Source organism: Balearica regulorum, chromosome 2 (assembly GCF_011004875.1).
Source record: "Balearica regulorum gibbericeps isolate bBalReg1 chromosome 2, bBalReg1.pri, whole genome shotgun sequence".
Classification (NCBI taxonomy): domain Eukaryota; kingdom Metazoa; phylum Chordata; class Aves; order Gruiformes; family Gruidae; genus Balearica; species Balearica regulorum.
In genome coordinates this window covers 63,373,949-63,391,960 of record NC_046185.1, presented here as the reverse complement: position 1 = coordinate 63,391,960, position 18,012 = coordinate 63,373,949, and the positions used below count along the sequence as shown (strand labels likewise).

The following is an 18,012-nucleotide window of genomic DNA, read 5'->3' as shown; positions in this document are numbered from 1 at the left end:
AAAAGTTAAAAAGCTGAAGACAAGAACCTTTGATTTAGAATTTAACATCCTGTTGATTTTTTTCATGTGACCATATAAGAAAATATGTCTTACTGATGAGCAGCAATCTTTATTCATTAATTTGAGTGGAAAACATTTGAGACTACGGTTGATATGAATTATGTTTGGTTTAGTCAAATACATAGTAAAATATACAGTAGAGCTTTCCTCATCAAAATAATAGTATTCCCAGCTGACCTAGTGTCTTGTTTCTAACAGATTATGTCTACGCTAGGTCAGTATTAGCAATTAATCATGGCTTGGACTGTTCTTTGGAACTTTTAATTGCATGAAATTGGAGAAAAAACATCTATTTGAACAAAAGGGAATGTCACTCTCATGAAGTTGTAACTACCAGGAAGCAGATGAACTGTACAGCAAAAAACCTAGCTGTAAAGCCATACTTAACCAAAAATTTATCAAAATATTTTGAATTTCATAATACAGGAAAGAGTGGAAGGGTTATTGCTCCCTTCCCATATATTATTTATATCTCTTAAATATCTGAAGCTTATCTTGTATAATAAAATCTAAAATTCATAAGTCTATGGGTAATTTAAGTACGAATTCGCAGTTTAACACACAGAGTTATCATCTTTCTGACAACTGGACTATACTGAAACTCATCCTCAGAGAAAACTTCTACCCTATCCTGTTAAAAAGATGAAGAAACAAAAGAAAATGCAAGAATATCTCCAAGGCAGCTCCATTGTGTACTCTGTAGCTAAAGCCGATGAAAACCCATCTTCTCATCCTGTAGAGGGGGCTTTGTACATTTGGGAAGACTGCTGGGTTCAACAGCTCAGTGGTCCCCAAAAGGACGACATCTAGGCAGGAAACCTCCTATAAGTAGCAGAAAGAGAAGAAAAACTCTGGGGTCATTGAAAGCTATACTGTTATGGATGCTGAAAGGACAGGACAGAAGACTTATTTTTCCCACAGTTGTTTCTTTGACTTGATGTTGATATGCCTTCCACAGCAATTCATTGATCTGTGTGGCTTTTAGAAGTCCTCTTCTTGATCACTGAAAGTATAGGTTTAAGCTCTATTGCATTGTCTGTGGTGGGCACATATATTTATAATTAGAGTTGACAATTTGGTTTAACAAATGAGTTTCCCTCTTCCTTTGGTTTGGCTGAGGTTTTGTTTGTTGGGTTTTTTTCCTTTACAAAGAGAGTATTCAGGCTTCAGTGGGAATGAAAACCTAGAATTCTCCCTTTGATGCTAAACACCAACAGATTTCTACTCTGGATATAAAGTACATTTTTAAAACATCCCATGACATTGACTTTTGGAATCATACAAAGATTTTGTTATAGGAGAGCACTACAATATAATTAATCCAATAACTTTCAAAAACCTAGCAGTTGCACAGTAAACTAATGAATGGCTTTTTGCCTATGGCTATTTAACTTGTTTCCACTCTAAGGATCATATTTTCAGGACTATTTTGCCTGGTTCATCTCTTTCTGGTATCTTATATGGCCAGATGATTAAGCAATCAGTTGTTTTTACAAACATAACTCAGTTCCCTTCCAGTGCTCTCTGACATGGTTATTCACTTTAGCGAAAGTCCACCTAGTGCTTTGCTAGGCTGTAAGAGAAAAATACTTGGAGATAGTGCCAGAAATCTCTTGTTGAAGTGGAAGATGAACTATTCACACATGGGAGCTAGAGGAGATATTTGAGTTTCTCATGTGAGATGCAGTTGTCATCAAAAAGATGAAAATAGCATACATGTCATAGCTGGCATAATGGCTAGCTAGAGCAAAGGAATGTTAGTAGGTGTAAACACTATTCTAATGTTTCTGTTTGTATTGGAAATGTGTCTTAACATGCAGTCAACTACAGCTCATTCAGTACTATTTGCAGTATCACAAGTAATGCATTCTGTTGACTATAAGAGCTGAAAAAGACTTAACTCTTCAAAAGAATTGGGAAAATTGCAGTGAATATATTCATTCTGTTGAATGTTCTGAGGTAAAACTAAGAGAAAGCATTATTTATATGATAAAATAACAAAGGTTACTTTATATCACCAAGCTATTCCCATAAGTTCCCTCTGTCCTGGGAAATCCACTCTATGGACTCATACAGCACGAACAGCCTCTCTAAAAAGGACATGAAGATTTAGCACCATGGTACCAAGCAATAACCAAGTATAAATTGATTCATTCTGAAGAAGTAATCCGTAGCAATCAGTTGTGGCTAAACCCTCTGGATCATTTTCCCCTATACTTATGCCATGAGCTTAAAGGTTTATTTCCTTGGTCTGGGCTGGGAGTCATTGCTAACAAACCAATGAGACAAATCCCAAGCCTTAGTAGTACTGTGCCAAAATTGCACGATTAGGCCATACTTGGTATTCAACATCATTCGGGAAAGGCTTCATAGCACTTTTATGTTGCACATCTTTCTTCCTAGTCAAGTTCAGAGACCATTAGTCAATCACAGGAAGCCACTGGGATATTATCTTGGGGAGATGCATACGAGGTCCTGCCCTTGACTGATAGTCGTGGCGGTCAAGTCAGCTGCCCTGTTGCAGCAAGGCTGCGTTGCCCAGATAAAGTGGGCTCCCGAGCTCATTTAGTCTTGTTTTACATGTTTCCGGGCAACTGGCAGATAAAGTTAGATGCAGCCCCTGAAATATTCATCACAGGATCATTTTTTCCTGTGTTTCCACACACAGTGTGCTACATAAGGGAAATACGATGCTTAATTAAAGCACTCAGCTGTTAATGTAAATATTTAACATAATAAAAATGATCTGCCAAATAATCCCACACATATCATCAAGGCTCCCAGGCTTCCTCTTTCCATTCAGCAGCCTGAGTATGACCTTGTTGCCCATTCTTGTTTTTCTTTCTCACTAGGTCACTTCCAAGAAGCACTTATCACTTCTAGGATTTAGGTGCACATATCTAATAGTCCAAACACTGTCTGAGGATAAGACCCAGGCTCTCATGAGTCCTCTTACCTTCTAACATGGTTCCCACTCTTACAGAATTTACACTGGAGAAAGAATATACTCTAAACAGTTTACAGAGTAGACAAGGGAGGCAAGCAGGCCACGATCTCAAAGCTTGCCACTGTGTGCATGAAAAGAGAAATCTAGGAGCAACCTTTGTGGTCTGTTTTAGTGGAGTTCATTCAGGCACTCCTTGGCTGCTCAGTTTGACCAATCTTAGCAAGAAGTTATGCAAAGAGATGGATTTTCTTTTTCTGATGATACTGCCTTTTCATTTCCAAATAGATGTTAAAGAAACAAGTATTAACCTTTGGTGTATAGATGACCAGCTATTGCTAACACTTGCAGTATACCTCATCTTAATGAGGTCACCATAGCAGTGCAGTTTATAAATCAGTATAATATATTAATTACACTATAAATATACTTTGATTGTGAGTATGAGCTGAGATTAGTAAATGTGACAAAAGAAAAAACTAAAAAAAAAAAATTTTAGAAATCATACTTCTGGGTGACAGTTTGTGTTATTTCAATACAAGGAATCTGTTTAAAGTAACTTGAGTAGGTTGACTGTTTCTTTCTGAATACGATTTTACTTCATCTACCGCTCACAGCATTAATTTATAAAATTTCTTCCTAAGACAAATAGCTACTTTAGTGTGAGTCAGATCACCAAGAGGAGGACAAAGTAGTGTCCCCTTATGGAGTTGTTACATACTCAAAAACAGAGTTTCTTGATCTTCTCCAGAGTAAAAATATTTTTTGGCTTATTTGTCTTCATATGACTCCTTGTTGATCTAATAGCAGGTAGAACTTCTAGGTGAAATACAGAGAGTCATGTTCACTTCTACATTTGTACTTACCACCTTTGAGTTCTTTCATGACAGTGCTAAGGAGTGAAAAATTTGAGAAGTATTGTCTTAGATTATAAATATATAGCCTCCAAAATAGCTGCCCTTGCTCACAATATTGTTCTTAAAAGAAAGAACACAGAAAACAAAGAGCAAATACAGCACATACTATTGCCAGCTATAATTATTATAGAACTGTTTTTCAGGGTGTCCAGCAAACTATAAGCTTTCTTTTTGGTATCTTTAATACAGATATATGTTGAAGTTTCAACAAGACAACAGGTATGAAAAAATTCATCAGAACAAATTTAATTTTTGACTAAAAAGACAATATTTTGCGTATTTTTACACATCTATTTCACCTAGGTTTAATGGGATTTTTTGTTGGGCTTGTTTGTTGTTGGGTTTTTTTCCCTTAGTACTTTACTTTGATTCTCCACAGCAGAATAGCTAAATCTGCTTGTTTGTACACCTCACAAAAAATGTTTATTTATAGAAATGTTTTGTTATTATTTGAGCAGATTTTTATACTTTAAAATCTTTTAGTAATCATCTTCCAGTATTTTCACTGTATCATCAAATACTAGGAGGCAACCACATATCTTCAAATAGTCCTGCTGTTCTGTACTGAGTTCTGCAAGCTCTGCTTTTACAGAGAATTACAGTTCACACCTCAAGAGGGCAGGGCTGGTTTAGGCTCCCAGAAATCATTGTAAAAGAACCTGACTTCATAAACTTGAAAATAAATAACTGGTGACTTGCTGAATAGTGCAATTCTTGTCACTTTACCACAAGTAGTTACATGTAAAATCAGATCTCTAATAACTTCTATGACAGTGAACCACGTGCATGCATTAAAATTTCTTAAATATTGATAGATAGAAGTTGAATGCCTATTTTTAGTCATTCAAAGACAGGAAAATGAAATGATGTATCTACAGCTGTCTGTTCAATGGGTAAAAATGGACACTTTTCCTATTTATCATTAAGAAATATGGTTTCTATGTATTGTGACTAGTTTGTGTATACATTCATTAAAAAAGGAAGGGGTTTTGTTCACAAATAGGAAAATCACCTTTTTATTTCAAACATCAATCATTTGTAGTGTATAGTTTGGTCAAACAAATCCTTAATTTCTCATTTATAGAAGAAAAGAAAGCAAAATACCTCAAAAGTTAATCACAATCAGGTGTCATATATGCACCAGGATTCTGTGGTACACATTTCCTTCATCTTGATTTCTGACCATAAAGTAATTGCTCATATTCTTCACTGTATACACTGTATTCCCAATATACCAAAAAAAAAAAAAAAAATAATCTATGTAATTACGTATATTCTAGTCCAGATATGCTAAGGAACATATCAGGTCAATCTTCCATTTTTTAAAAGAGATATTGAAACATCTGTTGACTTAAATCATTTGACTTCCAAGAACGAGATATCTATTATTTCTGTCAGTACAAGCAATAGGTTTGATGCTGACAGTGTAAGAAAGTGTCCAAATGAACTTTATACGAAAAGCTACAGAAACTGATGAATAAAATGCGAGAGGTTTACTCACAAATTTGTACATTTGTAAGAAAGAAAATAGGATAGTTTTTCTGTATGACTTTAGTTTTAATAACCTTGCAGAATCCATCTTTCAAGACAAGTTGTACATATTCGTTAATTTGTAATGCATACCTGAGAGTTGTGTGCTTGCTTAGTTTTTACTGAAGTCTGAGACTGATAAAGACAAGTGGTATTCAGTGAGACTTTACTTTTGATTTTTTGCTTTCATGAAGGATAAAAAGAGTATCAGGTACTATTTTATAGGAGAATAAAGTAAAATGTTAGCCAGGGACTTCAGGTAGCCGGCCAAGTCTGGAGTGAGCGTTAGTGACTTTGAGTGAGAGAGTGCATACATACGTGCATGCATAGGTGGGTAAACATCTTTCTGTGTGGATATGCCACAGCTGGCCAACCACATGAGATGCTGCAGTTTACTTGTAAACAGAGTCATTTACATACTCTTCTGAGGAGCCCAGAACTGGTGTGCCTTTATCAGTGCTGAGTAGAGGGGAAGGATCACCTCCCGCAACCTGTTAGTAACACTCCTCCTAATGCAGCCCAGGACACTGGCGACCTTATTTGCTACAAGGATACATTATCAGCTCATGTCAGCATGGTGTCCCCTGGGATGCCCAGGTCCTTTTCTGCAAAGCTACTTTCCAGCAGGTCAGTCCCTAGCATATGGGGTTGTTCCTCCCCAAGTGAAGGGCTTTGCACTTCCCCTTCTTGAAATTCATAAGGTTCCTGTCAGTCCATTTCTCCAGCCTGTTGAGGCCCCTCTGCATGGCAGCATGACACTCTGGTGTACCAGCCACTCCTCTCAGTTTTGTGTCATTAACAAACTTCCTGACAGTTCACCCTCCTTCATCATCCAAATCGTTAATGAAGATGTTAAACAGGATTTGACCCAGTATTGACCCCTTGGGTACACCATTCATTACCAGCCTCCAACTAGACTTTTTGCTGCTGATCACCATCATCACGGGCCTGGTTGTTAGCCAATTTTCAGTCCACCTCTCAGTCTGCTCATCCACTCCATTTTTTTACTGGTTAAGGAAATCACTATTTTCTCCTCAGGCCATTCTGAAGTTTCTCATTCCACTTGTTTGCCAATAACTCTACATAACCTGGCACGGATTTTTGCATCTGGTAAGAAGTTTCAAATATAATTCTGTGCTTCACAGATACTTTACAGAACAGCTTATAGTAACTAAACATTGCAGGAATCTGTTATTTGTGGAATAGGTTGTAATATATCACCAAAGGAAATTTTTGGATAACCTCTATTTTGTTGGTTTTGGTTGGTTTTAAAAGAGACATTCAATACTTCAGGAAAGAGCCACAGAATATCTTTTGGCTGCGAGGTCTCCATTTGCATAACCTTTACACATTTTCACATTTCTTATGAAAATTCCTGGTTTCTTCTTTACATACCTCATTTCCTCATTAAGGAGAGCCCCATAAAAAATTTACATGTATTGTATTCCTCTCAAGGCCTATTACCTCCTATTTTTCTCTCTCATTATAGGCGGTCAATGCTGGTTTTCACAGCAAAATCATAGAATCATAGAATCATAGAATGGTTTGGGTTGGAAGGGACCTTAAAGATCATCTAGTTCCAACCCCACTGCTGCAAGCAGGGACACCCTCCACTAGACCACGTTGCCCAAAGCCCCATCCAGCCTGGTCTTAAACACTTCCAGGGAGGGGGCAGCCACAGCTTCTCTGGGCAACCTGTTCTAGTGCCTCACCACCCTCACAGTAAAGAATTTCTTTCTAACATCTAATCTAAATCAACCCTCCTTCAGTTTGAACCCATTAGCCCTTGTCCTGTCACTACACTCCCTGATAAACAGTCCCTCACCAACTTTCCTGTAGGACCCTTCAGGTACTGGTAAGCCGCAATTAGATGTCCCCGGAGCCTTCTTTTCTCCAGGCTGAACAACCCCAACTCTCTCAGCCTGTCCTCATAGGAGAGGTGCTCCATCCCTCTGATCATCTTTGTCATCCTCCTCTGGACTCGCTCCAAAAGCTCCATGTCCTTCTTGTACTGGGGCCCCCAAAGCTGGATGCAGTACTCCAGGTGGGGTCTCACAAGAGTGGAGTAGAGGGGCAGAATCACCTCCCTCGACCTGCTGGTCACCCCTCTTTTGATGCAGCCCAGGACACGATTGGCTTTCTGGGCTGCAAGCGCACACTGCCAGCTCATGTTGAGCTTCTCATCAATCAATACCCCCAAGTCCTTCTCCTCGGGGCTGCTCTCAATCCATTCCTCGCCCAGCCTATAGTCGTGCTTGGGATTGCACTGACCCACGTGCAGGACCTTGCACTTGGCCTTGTTGAACTTCATGCGGTTTGCACAGGCCCACCTCTCCAGCCTGTCAAGGTTCCTCTGGATGGCACCCCTTCCCTCCAGTGTGTCCACTGTCTTGTGAGGTTTTCCTAATGGGAACATGATTTTCATCAGGACTCTCTGTCTATCAGAAGATCTAGCCAGTCAGTGTTTAGATAACATTAAAAGGGTTCTGACTCAGCCAGACTGATAATAACAATTTGATTGAATTACATACATAAGAGTTGCTAAAGTATAAGCTATTTAATGGTAGACTATTTAAAAAACAAACATTTGCTGGGTAAATATGCTTAAACATGGTTGAATTTTCAGCATCTCTGATAATATCTTATTTACAGATTGTTGTTTTTATTACAACAACATTGGCATATTATTAATGTTTATTGAAGTGTATCACCTCAGGTGTCATACATTTTATTTCACTGTAACTCGAGATGTTGAAAAGCTGCAAAAAGATCATTTTTCAAAACTGAGCAGGAATTTTAACAGATTGTGCACTTTTATGTGGTTTTGTTCTAACCATATTGTTAACAAATTAGAATGTACTTTCAGAATTGTGTTGTGGGGCAAACCGCATGGTCTAATTTACACTTCAGCCTGGATTCTTGCTACTAGCACTCCTTCATATGAAAACTCCTTCATATGGGAGAAACCCTGTCAGGACCTTTTTCTCCTCCTTTCCTCCTCTGTACTTTGCAAACTCAGCAATAGGAAGAAATGTAATGGTTACACTAGACGCGGCTTGGATGTTAATTTGAACCAGTAGTCAAAGTAGATTACCTTGAAGTATCTTGCTTTCAGCACTATATATCTACATCTGAGTACATTAACTGAAATTTTTAATTACATTTAATGTTGTTGGTTATCACATCTATTTATCTATAAAACTGCTTAACAATTAATGCTAATTGCCTACTCAATTATATTTGCAGTCCCTTAAGTTCATGAGTGTTTACTCATGATTTCTATTGTGCAAGTGTAAAAGATAACTGGGAAGAACAACAGCAGCCTGGTTATAGAGGGACAGTTTAAAAAAGTGATTTTACAGTTCCTATTTTTGAAGTCAACACTTTCTCACTGTTCGGGTTAAAATCACTGATCTTGCTTATACAGCACTAGGCTTTTTCAGAATATTGTTTGGTTATGATTCTTACTGTCCTGACTCATCTAAGGCTAGAGGGTAACAGCAGTTTTGGTGGTGAGTTGTTTATTTTTTTCATTTGATACATTTCCTACTTCCAAACTTTCTCTTCATTGTTTTATTTATAGCTTTTTTCTACACTGACCCAATTCTGAAACAATAAGATCAGTTCCATGAGTAGACTACATGGCTCAAACTTTACCTTGTTTTTTTTCTTGTTCAAACATTTTGAGGCATGGGCAGTATGTACGTGGCTCAGGGGAAGCTTAATGCAGAGTGTTTGTATATAAGTGTTTATTATTGATTTCAGAAGACCAGATCCTATCAACTTTCCAGAAAAAAAATAAAGACCAGTGGATTATTTTTTTTTCCCTCCTGAAAAATGAGAAAAACTGGGCAGAACATTCATTTTAGGTAGAAAAGCAGTGCCAGTGATAAAAATCTCCCAGACAGGACCAGTCTATTCTGAACAGATCATCTTCTCTTGAAATACTTTGGCCTCTTTCACATTTCTGGTTTTGGACAGTATCTTCAAACTGGGCCAAATTTTGTGAAATGATGATTTGTCCATGGCTGGCTGGCTGTTGAAACATAGGTCTAAGACCAAACTCATTTAATCTATGTGTTATAGCTGACTATAAAGACATGATACAGAGCATCTCAGACAGTAAATATAATCAAGTTTTTCTGATCGAAAATAGCACATGTATTAAACTTGTTAGCACAATGAATTCCATGGTAAATCCTTGTGGTATTTATTCCAGGAAGACCAAATGGATACTTCTGACAAAGAAAATGTCTCTTCTTTTCAACAGAGATGGCAGAGTACTCATAAACACAGAATGAAGTATAGATTTCTCTAGTTAAGTTGAGTGTTATAATCATACTGCAAAATGCAAAGCAGGCAAAAGGATTCTGAATGGATCTGTAAATATATCCTCTTTCATTAGACTGATGTATTAAAATATCATGTGGTTAGCTGTGTGATGTTCTTGCTTGCTAGTGTATGCAGAAATATTTTTGAACTCACTCGTCTGAAAGAACAAGACAGAGAAAAGTAGGATTTCATAACAGAAAAAAAAAAAGAACTTGGTATGATAGTATCAGTAATTTCTACATTAACAATTAGGGTGTTGCCATCGTTTTGAAAGATTTCTCATTTCCAAGAAATGTATGTATAATTATATCACTGAAGTGCATTGTCAAATTTTAGCACATTGACGTTATAGCCAAGATATTGAACAAAACTAATTTTTTCTTTCTCAATTTTTAAGATCCAGATTTTAAGGACCTTGGCGTTTTGAAACCATTGCCAGGTTGGTATGTTGTGTTGTGTTTTTTTTTTTAACTTGGAGGCTTTTGCACTCTTCTGTAGAAAATATTTTTGTTTGCTGTTCAGGTTTCATTTTTTCTGGTATTTTGTTATTCAGTTTGTGAGTTTGAGATGGGAGGACCTGAAGGAATTGTGGAATCTGTACAAATTGTCAAAGAAGGAAAAGCTTCTGAAACTGAAGCAGTAGATTGTAAATGGTACATCCGAGCACCACCCCGATCCAAGGTCAGTCCTTCATCTACTTGCTGATTTGCCATTTAATTTAAGAAATTGACTTTTCTAATATGTTGTGCATTTCTTAGTACAGTGAGATCTTGTTTAATAACTTTACAGCTTGAACTTGTAAACTAATTTTTTCCTACTGCCGTGGAAGGGTAATTTGTCACCTCAGCCAAAATAACCTTCTTTCTCTATAAATAACAATGTGGGCAGCATTAATGTGCTTTTTGTGCCACAAGTAATTTTCTTAAATTCATCTTTAATTTTTCTCATATTTTTAAAGAATCAATGTGTTTTCTTAAGCGGGAGGTAATCTTATCACTTTAATTTTCAATATATTTTAAATACCTAATATACAGACTAGTAAGGGAACACTTCTGCCTCCCTAAGGTCATCATTGTTTCTCATCTGGGAACTGTGAAAATGGAGCCAAGGTAAATTCACGTTCCTCTGTATGAGACCTTTAGCTCATTTGGTTTAGAGCCACAGACAAAAAGAGATAGTGTTCTCATTTCTCTCCCACCAGTCAGCAAGCCATGCCTTTGTAACAAGCAGGGGAGGGCTGCAATGAATTTAACAGTTCTTAATTCTGTTGAGGTCCCCTCTTATCCATGACTCATCAGTTATTATATGGATTAATTGTTGCTGGTTACACTACCATTTCTCCTCTCTCTGCAATTGGAACAGCTTTGTGCCTCCCACCAACTTTCATTCACTGTGTTAAAGAAAGCTCCACGTTATATTTTTTATAGTGTCTTTTATTGGACAAGAAAGGTTTAACGAGGTAGAATTTATATATACACTAATCTCTAACATCTTTAAATAGATAAGTTTGGGGGGGGGGGGGGGTGCGTAATCTCAGAGCAGACTGTCCTGAATGTATCTAATTGTTTCAGCATTTGGTATTGGATAAACAGGAGGAATGGTTTCCAGAAGAGAAAAAGTCATTAGTATCAGCATTTTTCTATTGTCAAAGTTTAGGAGAGGATTTCAATAGTTAGCTCATAAAGATTACAGATAAGTTATTTCCAGAACATAGTTTACTCCTTTTTTTTTTTTTTTTTTTTTTTACTTTTGAATAAATTCAATATTCATAGATGTTTTCAATTAAGTAGATGAACTTTCCACTTTGCTACAGTAAGTAGCTATAGATGTGAAATGATTCGAATGATGAATGATTATTGCATATGTTATATCCACAGAATCACAGAATCACAGAATGGCAGGGGTTGGAAGGGGCGTCTAGAGATCATCTAATCCAACCCCCCTGCTAGTGCAGGATCACCTAGAGCAGGTTGCACAGGATCGCCTCCAGGCGGGTTTTGAATATCTCCAGAGAAGGAGACTCCACAACCTCTCTGGGCAGCCTGTTCCAGTGCTCGGTCACCCTCACAGTGAAGAAGTTTTTCCTTGTATTGAGATGGAACTTCCTGTGTTCCAGTTTGTGCCCATTACCCATTAGTAGAAAGAAATCAGGTAAACAGATAATTAGAATTGTGCTTATTAGAATCCGCACAACTAAACTCATAAAATTGTCCTATAATCTTAATTTCAGTTTATGTTTAGTTGGTCAGAAAATGTCATTGTGATACTCTTACTTGATCTAACTCTGAAGTTCTGTATGATTCAAAGTCTTGCTAGAAATACCATATTTACTTACCTGTAGGATTTATTCACACTTCAGTCCTGATGTAGAAATACAAATTATGTAGCTACATAACCCTAACCACAGTGTTTAACAGAAGAATGCCCCACTATCACCATTAATAGAGGACTAAAGATTGTTTAGTTGTGGATTGTTTAGTTGTGTTGCATTTCAAAAAGCGTAGATGAGCTGAAGAGCATCTGGAAGGGAGTGATGAGAGGGTTCGAGAAAACCTGAGGAAAGGCTGGAAATTATTTAATGTTGTCTAGAAGATTTTGTGAAAGAGCATGATACCAGTTAATAAAAGGCTTTTACAAAGAGGAAGGAATGCTCTGATGTCCATGTCTATAGGATAAGCCATGGTTCTGCACTCTGAAAAAAAAAGATTCAGGTTAGATATCAGGGAAGAAAATTTCTAACAGCAGGGAGGGGATTATGAATGATTGGTCAAGGAAGTTTGTTCAGCCAGCATTGCTAGCGATCTTAAAGTGCAGGTTAGGCAAAACCCTATGAAAAATAAGTGAAACATTACTAATCCTACTTTTAGGCAGAGGGGGTGAGTTGGGTCATCTCTTGACAAATCCTATTGCTCCCATCTCACAGAATTTTCTGGGTAGAGAGACAGAGCAGTATAAAAGCGTATAAATCAGTATTTCCTAACACATGAAGTTGAAAGCTTTTTCAGCAGGCTAGGAAAAAATCCCAGTTTTCAAGCCTAGATTCATCTTCGAGGGGTAACTCCAATTTAGCATTTGAACTTTCTTAGTGTGGTTTTCACATATATATATACACACAAATATATACACAAATATATAACTGTATACACACACACACATATGGTTATGGTATCACCATATGGAGAAAGGTTGAAAAATTTGCAGATATTAAGGAAGGAATTAGTGGATAAAATTTTAAAAAAACATTGCATGAAGTAAGATTTATGGTAAGAATGTTTATGGGCCTAATTCTATTGAACTGGATTCTATTGTCCATATTTTACAGTCAGCTTCCTTTGTGCTTATCTAACCTTGAACTAATGACATACTCAGTATAATAATTCAGTTACATCATTCTAATTTATGGCAGCTTGCACCTATGAAAACAGGCTTTCCTGCTAAGAACAGTAAGAACTCAGCAGACATTTTAAATCCACATGTTCCTGTACTTTGGCCTGCACAGTTTGTTACTGGGATCTATGCCTAAAAGGCCAGAGTTTCTCAGACAGAGTTTGAGTTGGATCTTTACAGTTTCCTAATTAAACTGTGCCAGAATGGGGGCTGCTTGCAATTTCATTTGGCTTAAGCTCATCCAATATAAACTGTCTGCAGAAGCAAGATGCAAGTCCTTTCCTTGGTTTGCAATTCCAGATTCAAGCCAAGTCTGAGCTCAACATGTGAGCAATGAGATCAGTCGAGTATGAACTTGAGATCTCTAAGTCTGAGCTTCAAACTGACAGTCTGGGTGTAACATTGCTGCTATCCTCAGCAAGCTGGAATGGGACAGAGAACAGCAAATTTCTTACACACACTTAAAATAGAGCCATCACTGATTGCCGTATAGAACCAAAAGTAAAATGCTGAAAATGAATGCAGAACTGAAACTTTCTGGAAGCGCAGAAGGCATTTTAAACATGACTTCAACCTATACACCTGGAACCTCCTATTTGACAGTGACTGGTTGCAAAGTGTGTGTTTCTAGTAATCATTCAAAGTCAGTTCCTGGCGAGTAAGATAGCTATGAATCTGGAGCTCACTGGGGGTTCTGCACCTCATATGGAAGCAGACTTCAATCCATAGAGAACGAGTGGAAAATGAAGAAGAGAGCTGCTGACCAAATTTGCCAACCTACCCAAAACAGCAAAGAGCTGAAGGAACTTCACATCCCAAAATTCTTCACTGTAGAATAAAGCCCAAAGGAGGAAGTGGATGAGCTTATTGCACTGGGATTTAAAAAATTTCAGAGGTATCATTTGCTACAGCAGTGGATAAGAAAGAAAATGATAGATAAGAAAATGAAAAGAATGATAGTATTTTCTCACTTTCTGTTAAGGGTGACATGTTAGAGGATAACATTGACAACAAGCATTTTTCTATTTTGGATGTGTCAGCAGAGTTTGACAAGGCCCCCCAGGAAGACAGAATGCATGTTTGTGCTCAGGTAGCACTCCCTTTGCTGGTAACTTTCCCAGCAAGGACCATTGTATCGTGCTTGTTCCTTGAGAGGTTTCGTAGGGGAAAAAAAGAGAGTAGAATTTGATGGTAAAAGTAATAAAACCTTTACAAAGATGTTCTGATGCTTGGAAAAACAGTAAGCGATGCTTATAAACCAGAAGCTCTGGCCAGCTCGGGAAAGAGCATCCAAGCTACAGATAAAGTGTTAATTTGAATCCAGTCCAGTAGTAGTTATCTATTCAGGAGGAACAAGCAAGAAGTACACTTAAACTGGGCAAAGAGTCTAGACACACCACAAGAAATAAAATGAAGTTTTAAGCTAGTTAGGCAAAGCAATGCCTCATTTTCCCACCCCACCTGAGCACGCTACTGGGCAAAGAAGGTATCTTTACAGGTTATAGGTCGCAAGACTTAATAAAAAGCTTAAGAAACTGAAAGGATTAATTAATGGGTATCTAGTTTTGACATATTATTGCAGTATCCTTAAACCTGAACTATCTACGAGCGGTCACGTTTGTTTCAAATAGAGAAACTCTTGGGGAGCAGCTCTTGGGGAGCAGTGGGAGGGGATGCACAGCACGTGGTGGGGAGCCAGGGCGAGGGTGGCCACAGGGCTGGGACATGGCTGACAGGGAGAGCCGGGCAGGCCCAGCCATAGCAGCTGGGGCGCGGCGGTGGCTGGGTTTGCCTGTGGCAATGGGGCCAACCATAGCTTGAGATGGGGTGGCAGCTTGGTGAGGCGAGGCCTGGGCAGTGACACTCGAGGCTGGGCATAGGCCAAAAGCCCAAGTGGGACCAAAACACTTGCACATTTACAAAGGATGGGTACTGCTACCTGGTAGAGGCTCTAAACCACTTATCACTGTTTTCACGGTGGGCCTTATATCCACATACCTGATGAGAGAGATGATGCTTTTGGTTCCAGATGCTTGACTTTCAGATTGAATGTAGTCTGGAGAAAGGATGGGCTGTTACGCACACATTTCCTAGGCAGTTAGGAAGAAACACGTGGTGAAGCAAATTGCAGAGCTATAAGTCTGTATAAACCAAACTGACTAAATCAAAACATTTTCTGTTCTCACATGTGAAGTGGAAACTTGTGCTCTCGGATGAGAGAGAAAAACAGTTTCAGCCATTGGCACTAGCAGGCTAGCATATACCTAATTTTTGGAGGCTTCTTAATCAGATGTAGAAGAGAAGCTTTAAGCAGTACACTAAAGTTTAATAGGAGGCAGTTGAATGGTGATTCCTCAAATGTTACAGAAAAATAAAATTTAGAGACTGAAAAGCCTAATAGCCAGAGACACTTTTATAGGCTTCAGATGAGCTCCATCTCTGAAGAAGCTCTGAAGCTTGCTAACATACAGATAATGCAAATAATACTAGGAATGAAAAAATTCCCACACATTTATACGGCATTCCTGGAACAAGGTGAACAAATTATGTTTAAAGAAGTAGAAAATAATGTTTAACTATGTTAACTCATCAAAATCACTTCTTTGAAACACTTTTGTTAGATGATGATGCAAGACAAGCACATGTGTAGCAGGCATGGCAATACACATGCAAGAGCAGCACTGACAAAAAAACCCCAACAAACAAAGAAAAACCCACACTTTTAAGTTAGCATGAATCTATTCCATTCAGATATAGAAATATAATCAACGTCAGCATCCTCAAACCAAATAATTGTTAGGAAATGCAATAAAAAAAAGCTACTGGTGAAAGTAATAAAACATCTGCCAAACAGAACAGCAGATTCAGGATGTGTTCTACAGTTTTCAGTGTTAAAAAGCAGAACAGCACCAAGAAGCTGTAATGGTGGTCACTTGTGAGCATTTTTCCACTGTTCGAGAGAAAAATGAGGATGACTTGACAGAATAAATGTCAGTTACTGGGGACTTGAGGAAGTCTGAAGAAACAAGTAGGACAAAGCTAAGAAATCTGAAGAGCTTTACTTGTCCAGGAAAATGGTATTTTGATATCTGAGCCTGACTGTGAATCACAGAGTGTTAGAAGAAGTACCATATAAGATCGTCACCTTCGAGAGACAGTATTCTCCAAACCCCAGCAGAGAGGAAAATATGAGGTATGGAGTTCTCTGTTTTCACAGCATGGTCCCAGACTGGTAACAGCAGGTCCAAAAATGTCAGAAAACCTAAACAAACAAAAACCCAAACAGAATATATACTGCTAACATCTCCAGCCTGAAGTAAGGTTGATTTTCAAAAAAACAGTTTAGGAGCCAAACAACAGGACAGGCTACTTTAGAAGACAAATTCAGCATTGTTGGTAATATGCTTTTTAGGCTGGTATGCTTGTCATCTTTTTGCCTTGAAGGAGATTAATTAGTGTTGCACAATCTGCTTTAAAAAAACTGGGCTTGCCAGGCCCAAATACTGGAGGTATCATCTTGAAACTCCTTTGTTAATCACATAGAGCTGAACAAGATGCAGGACAAGCAAACGCTGTAACTGTTCACTGAGCAACGGGGAAGGATGTAGGACCATTTAACCCAGTCCTGTGCTTACAAGAGAATTGACTGAACCCAGAAGCCAAATATGCAAAGTCTGGACTTTAGGCCCTGATGAAGAGGAGATTTTTGTCTTACATTTAAATTACTTTTGGCAGTTGAACAATTGCTTGTTTGTTTGTTTGGTTTGGTTTGGTTTGTGTTGATGCATTATAAAGGACTGAATGTCTGTGCACATATATTAAGTCTGATATGCTGGGATATGGTTTGAAGCTTTTTCTGACTGGCCTGATCAATCATGTTGTCAGCCTTAACCTTCAGTGATTGATTAAAAAGCAGAACTCATCAAAAGTGATTCACTGTGAAGAGATTATAATCTGACCATTTTACTGAGGTGATATATTATTCATAGTTTACAACCATTCTTCCTTTTTTTTTAATATATGCAGTCAGAGATTTCTGTTGTTTTCAAATTTAAATAAAAAAAATAGTAAAACTTATCCAGCATTTCCTTTTTTATTACTATGATGACAATACAAACCTTAAAGGTGACAAGACAATTATTTAAAATATAATGTGACTGAGTGTAAATTATATATGCCACAGTTGCAGTGAGGTTTTATCAGTTTTGTTGCTAATGGCATTGGCATTTGCAGTGACATCTCGAAGCTCAATAAAAGCTAATACTTGTGCACTAGCAGCCTGTTCTTCTAAGTAATGTGGAACTGATGATTTGAGGAAAGCATCTTATTAAAACTTTACAAGAAAAATGCGAACAAAGAAGATACGGCAGTTATGCTGCTTCTTTCAAATAAGCTGTTCTCTTCAACAATAATGTCCCGATTATGCTAATATAATGTGTCAGTTCCTACAGAAATGTTATCATTCTCAAAGCTCCCATTGGCATCAATGAAAAAAGGCTTAATGAAGGCAGACAGTGGTATTTGAGTTCGTGACCTCTTTTTTGATCACTTGTTTTCTTTTGCAGGAGAAAAGTTTCTTATCCACTGCTGGTAGAAGTAATGACTAAGATCTCAGTAAATGAAATAACCAGAAATATTGATAATTTTTCTCTCACTTTCTGCTTAATTTCTTTTAGTGAGATCCATATACCAATGAAAGTAATGAGAATATTGCTACTGATTTCAGAAAACTATGTTTCAGGAACATTTTGCATTAGATAACAGTTTGTCATATAATCAGTTTTATTCTTTCCCTGGGGAGCCCAATTTATTAGTCATTTTCTTCTGACAGTGTGGGTCTTA

The 18,012-nt window shown here is 37.8% G+C and overlaps 1 protein-coding gene across 2 annotated transcripts in view; it reads left to right on the top strand.

Moving 5' to 3' along the window:
• The window catches only part of NETO1 (neuropilin and tolloid like 1), a 70,372-nt gene that overhangs the window by 28,753 nt on the left and 23,607 nt on the right, over nt 1-18,012 (top strand). For both annotated transcript variants that reach the window (XR_012834295.1, XM_075747106.1), the window contains exons 5-6: nt 10,181-10,222; nt 10,337-10,464. Coding sequence is in view for 1 of the 2 variants with exons in the window: in XM_075747106.1 (XP_075603221.1) it covers nt 10,181-10,222; nt 10,337-10,464 (170 nt within the window). In the remaining variant the exon portion in view is untranslated. The remainder of the gene's footprint in view (nt 1-10,180; nt 10,223-10,336; nt 10,465-18,012) is intronic.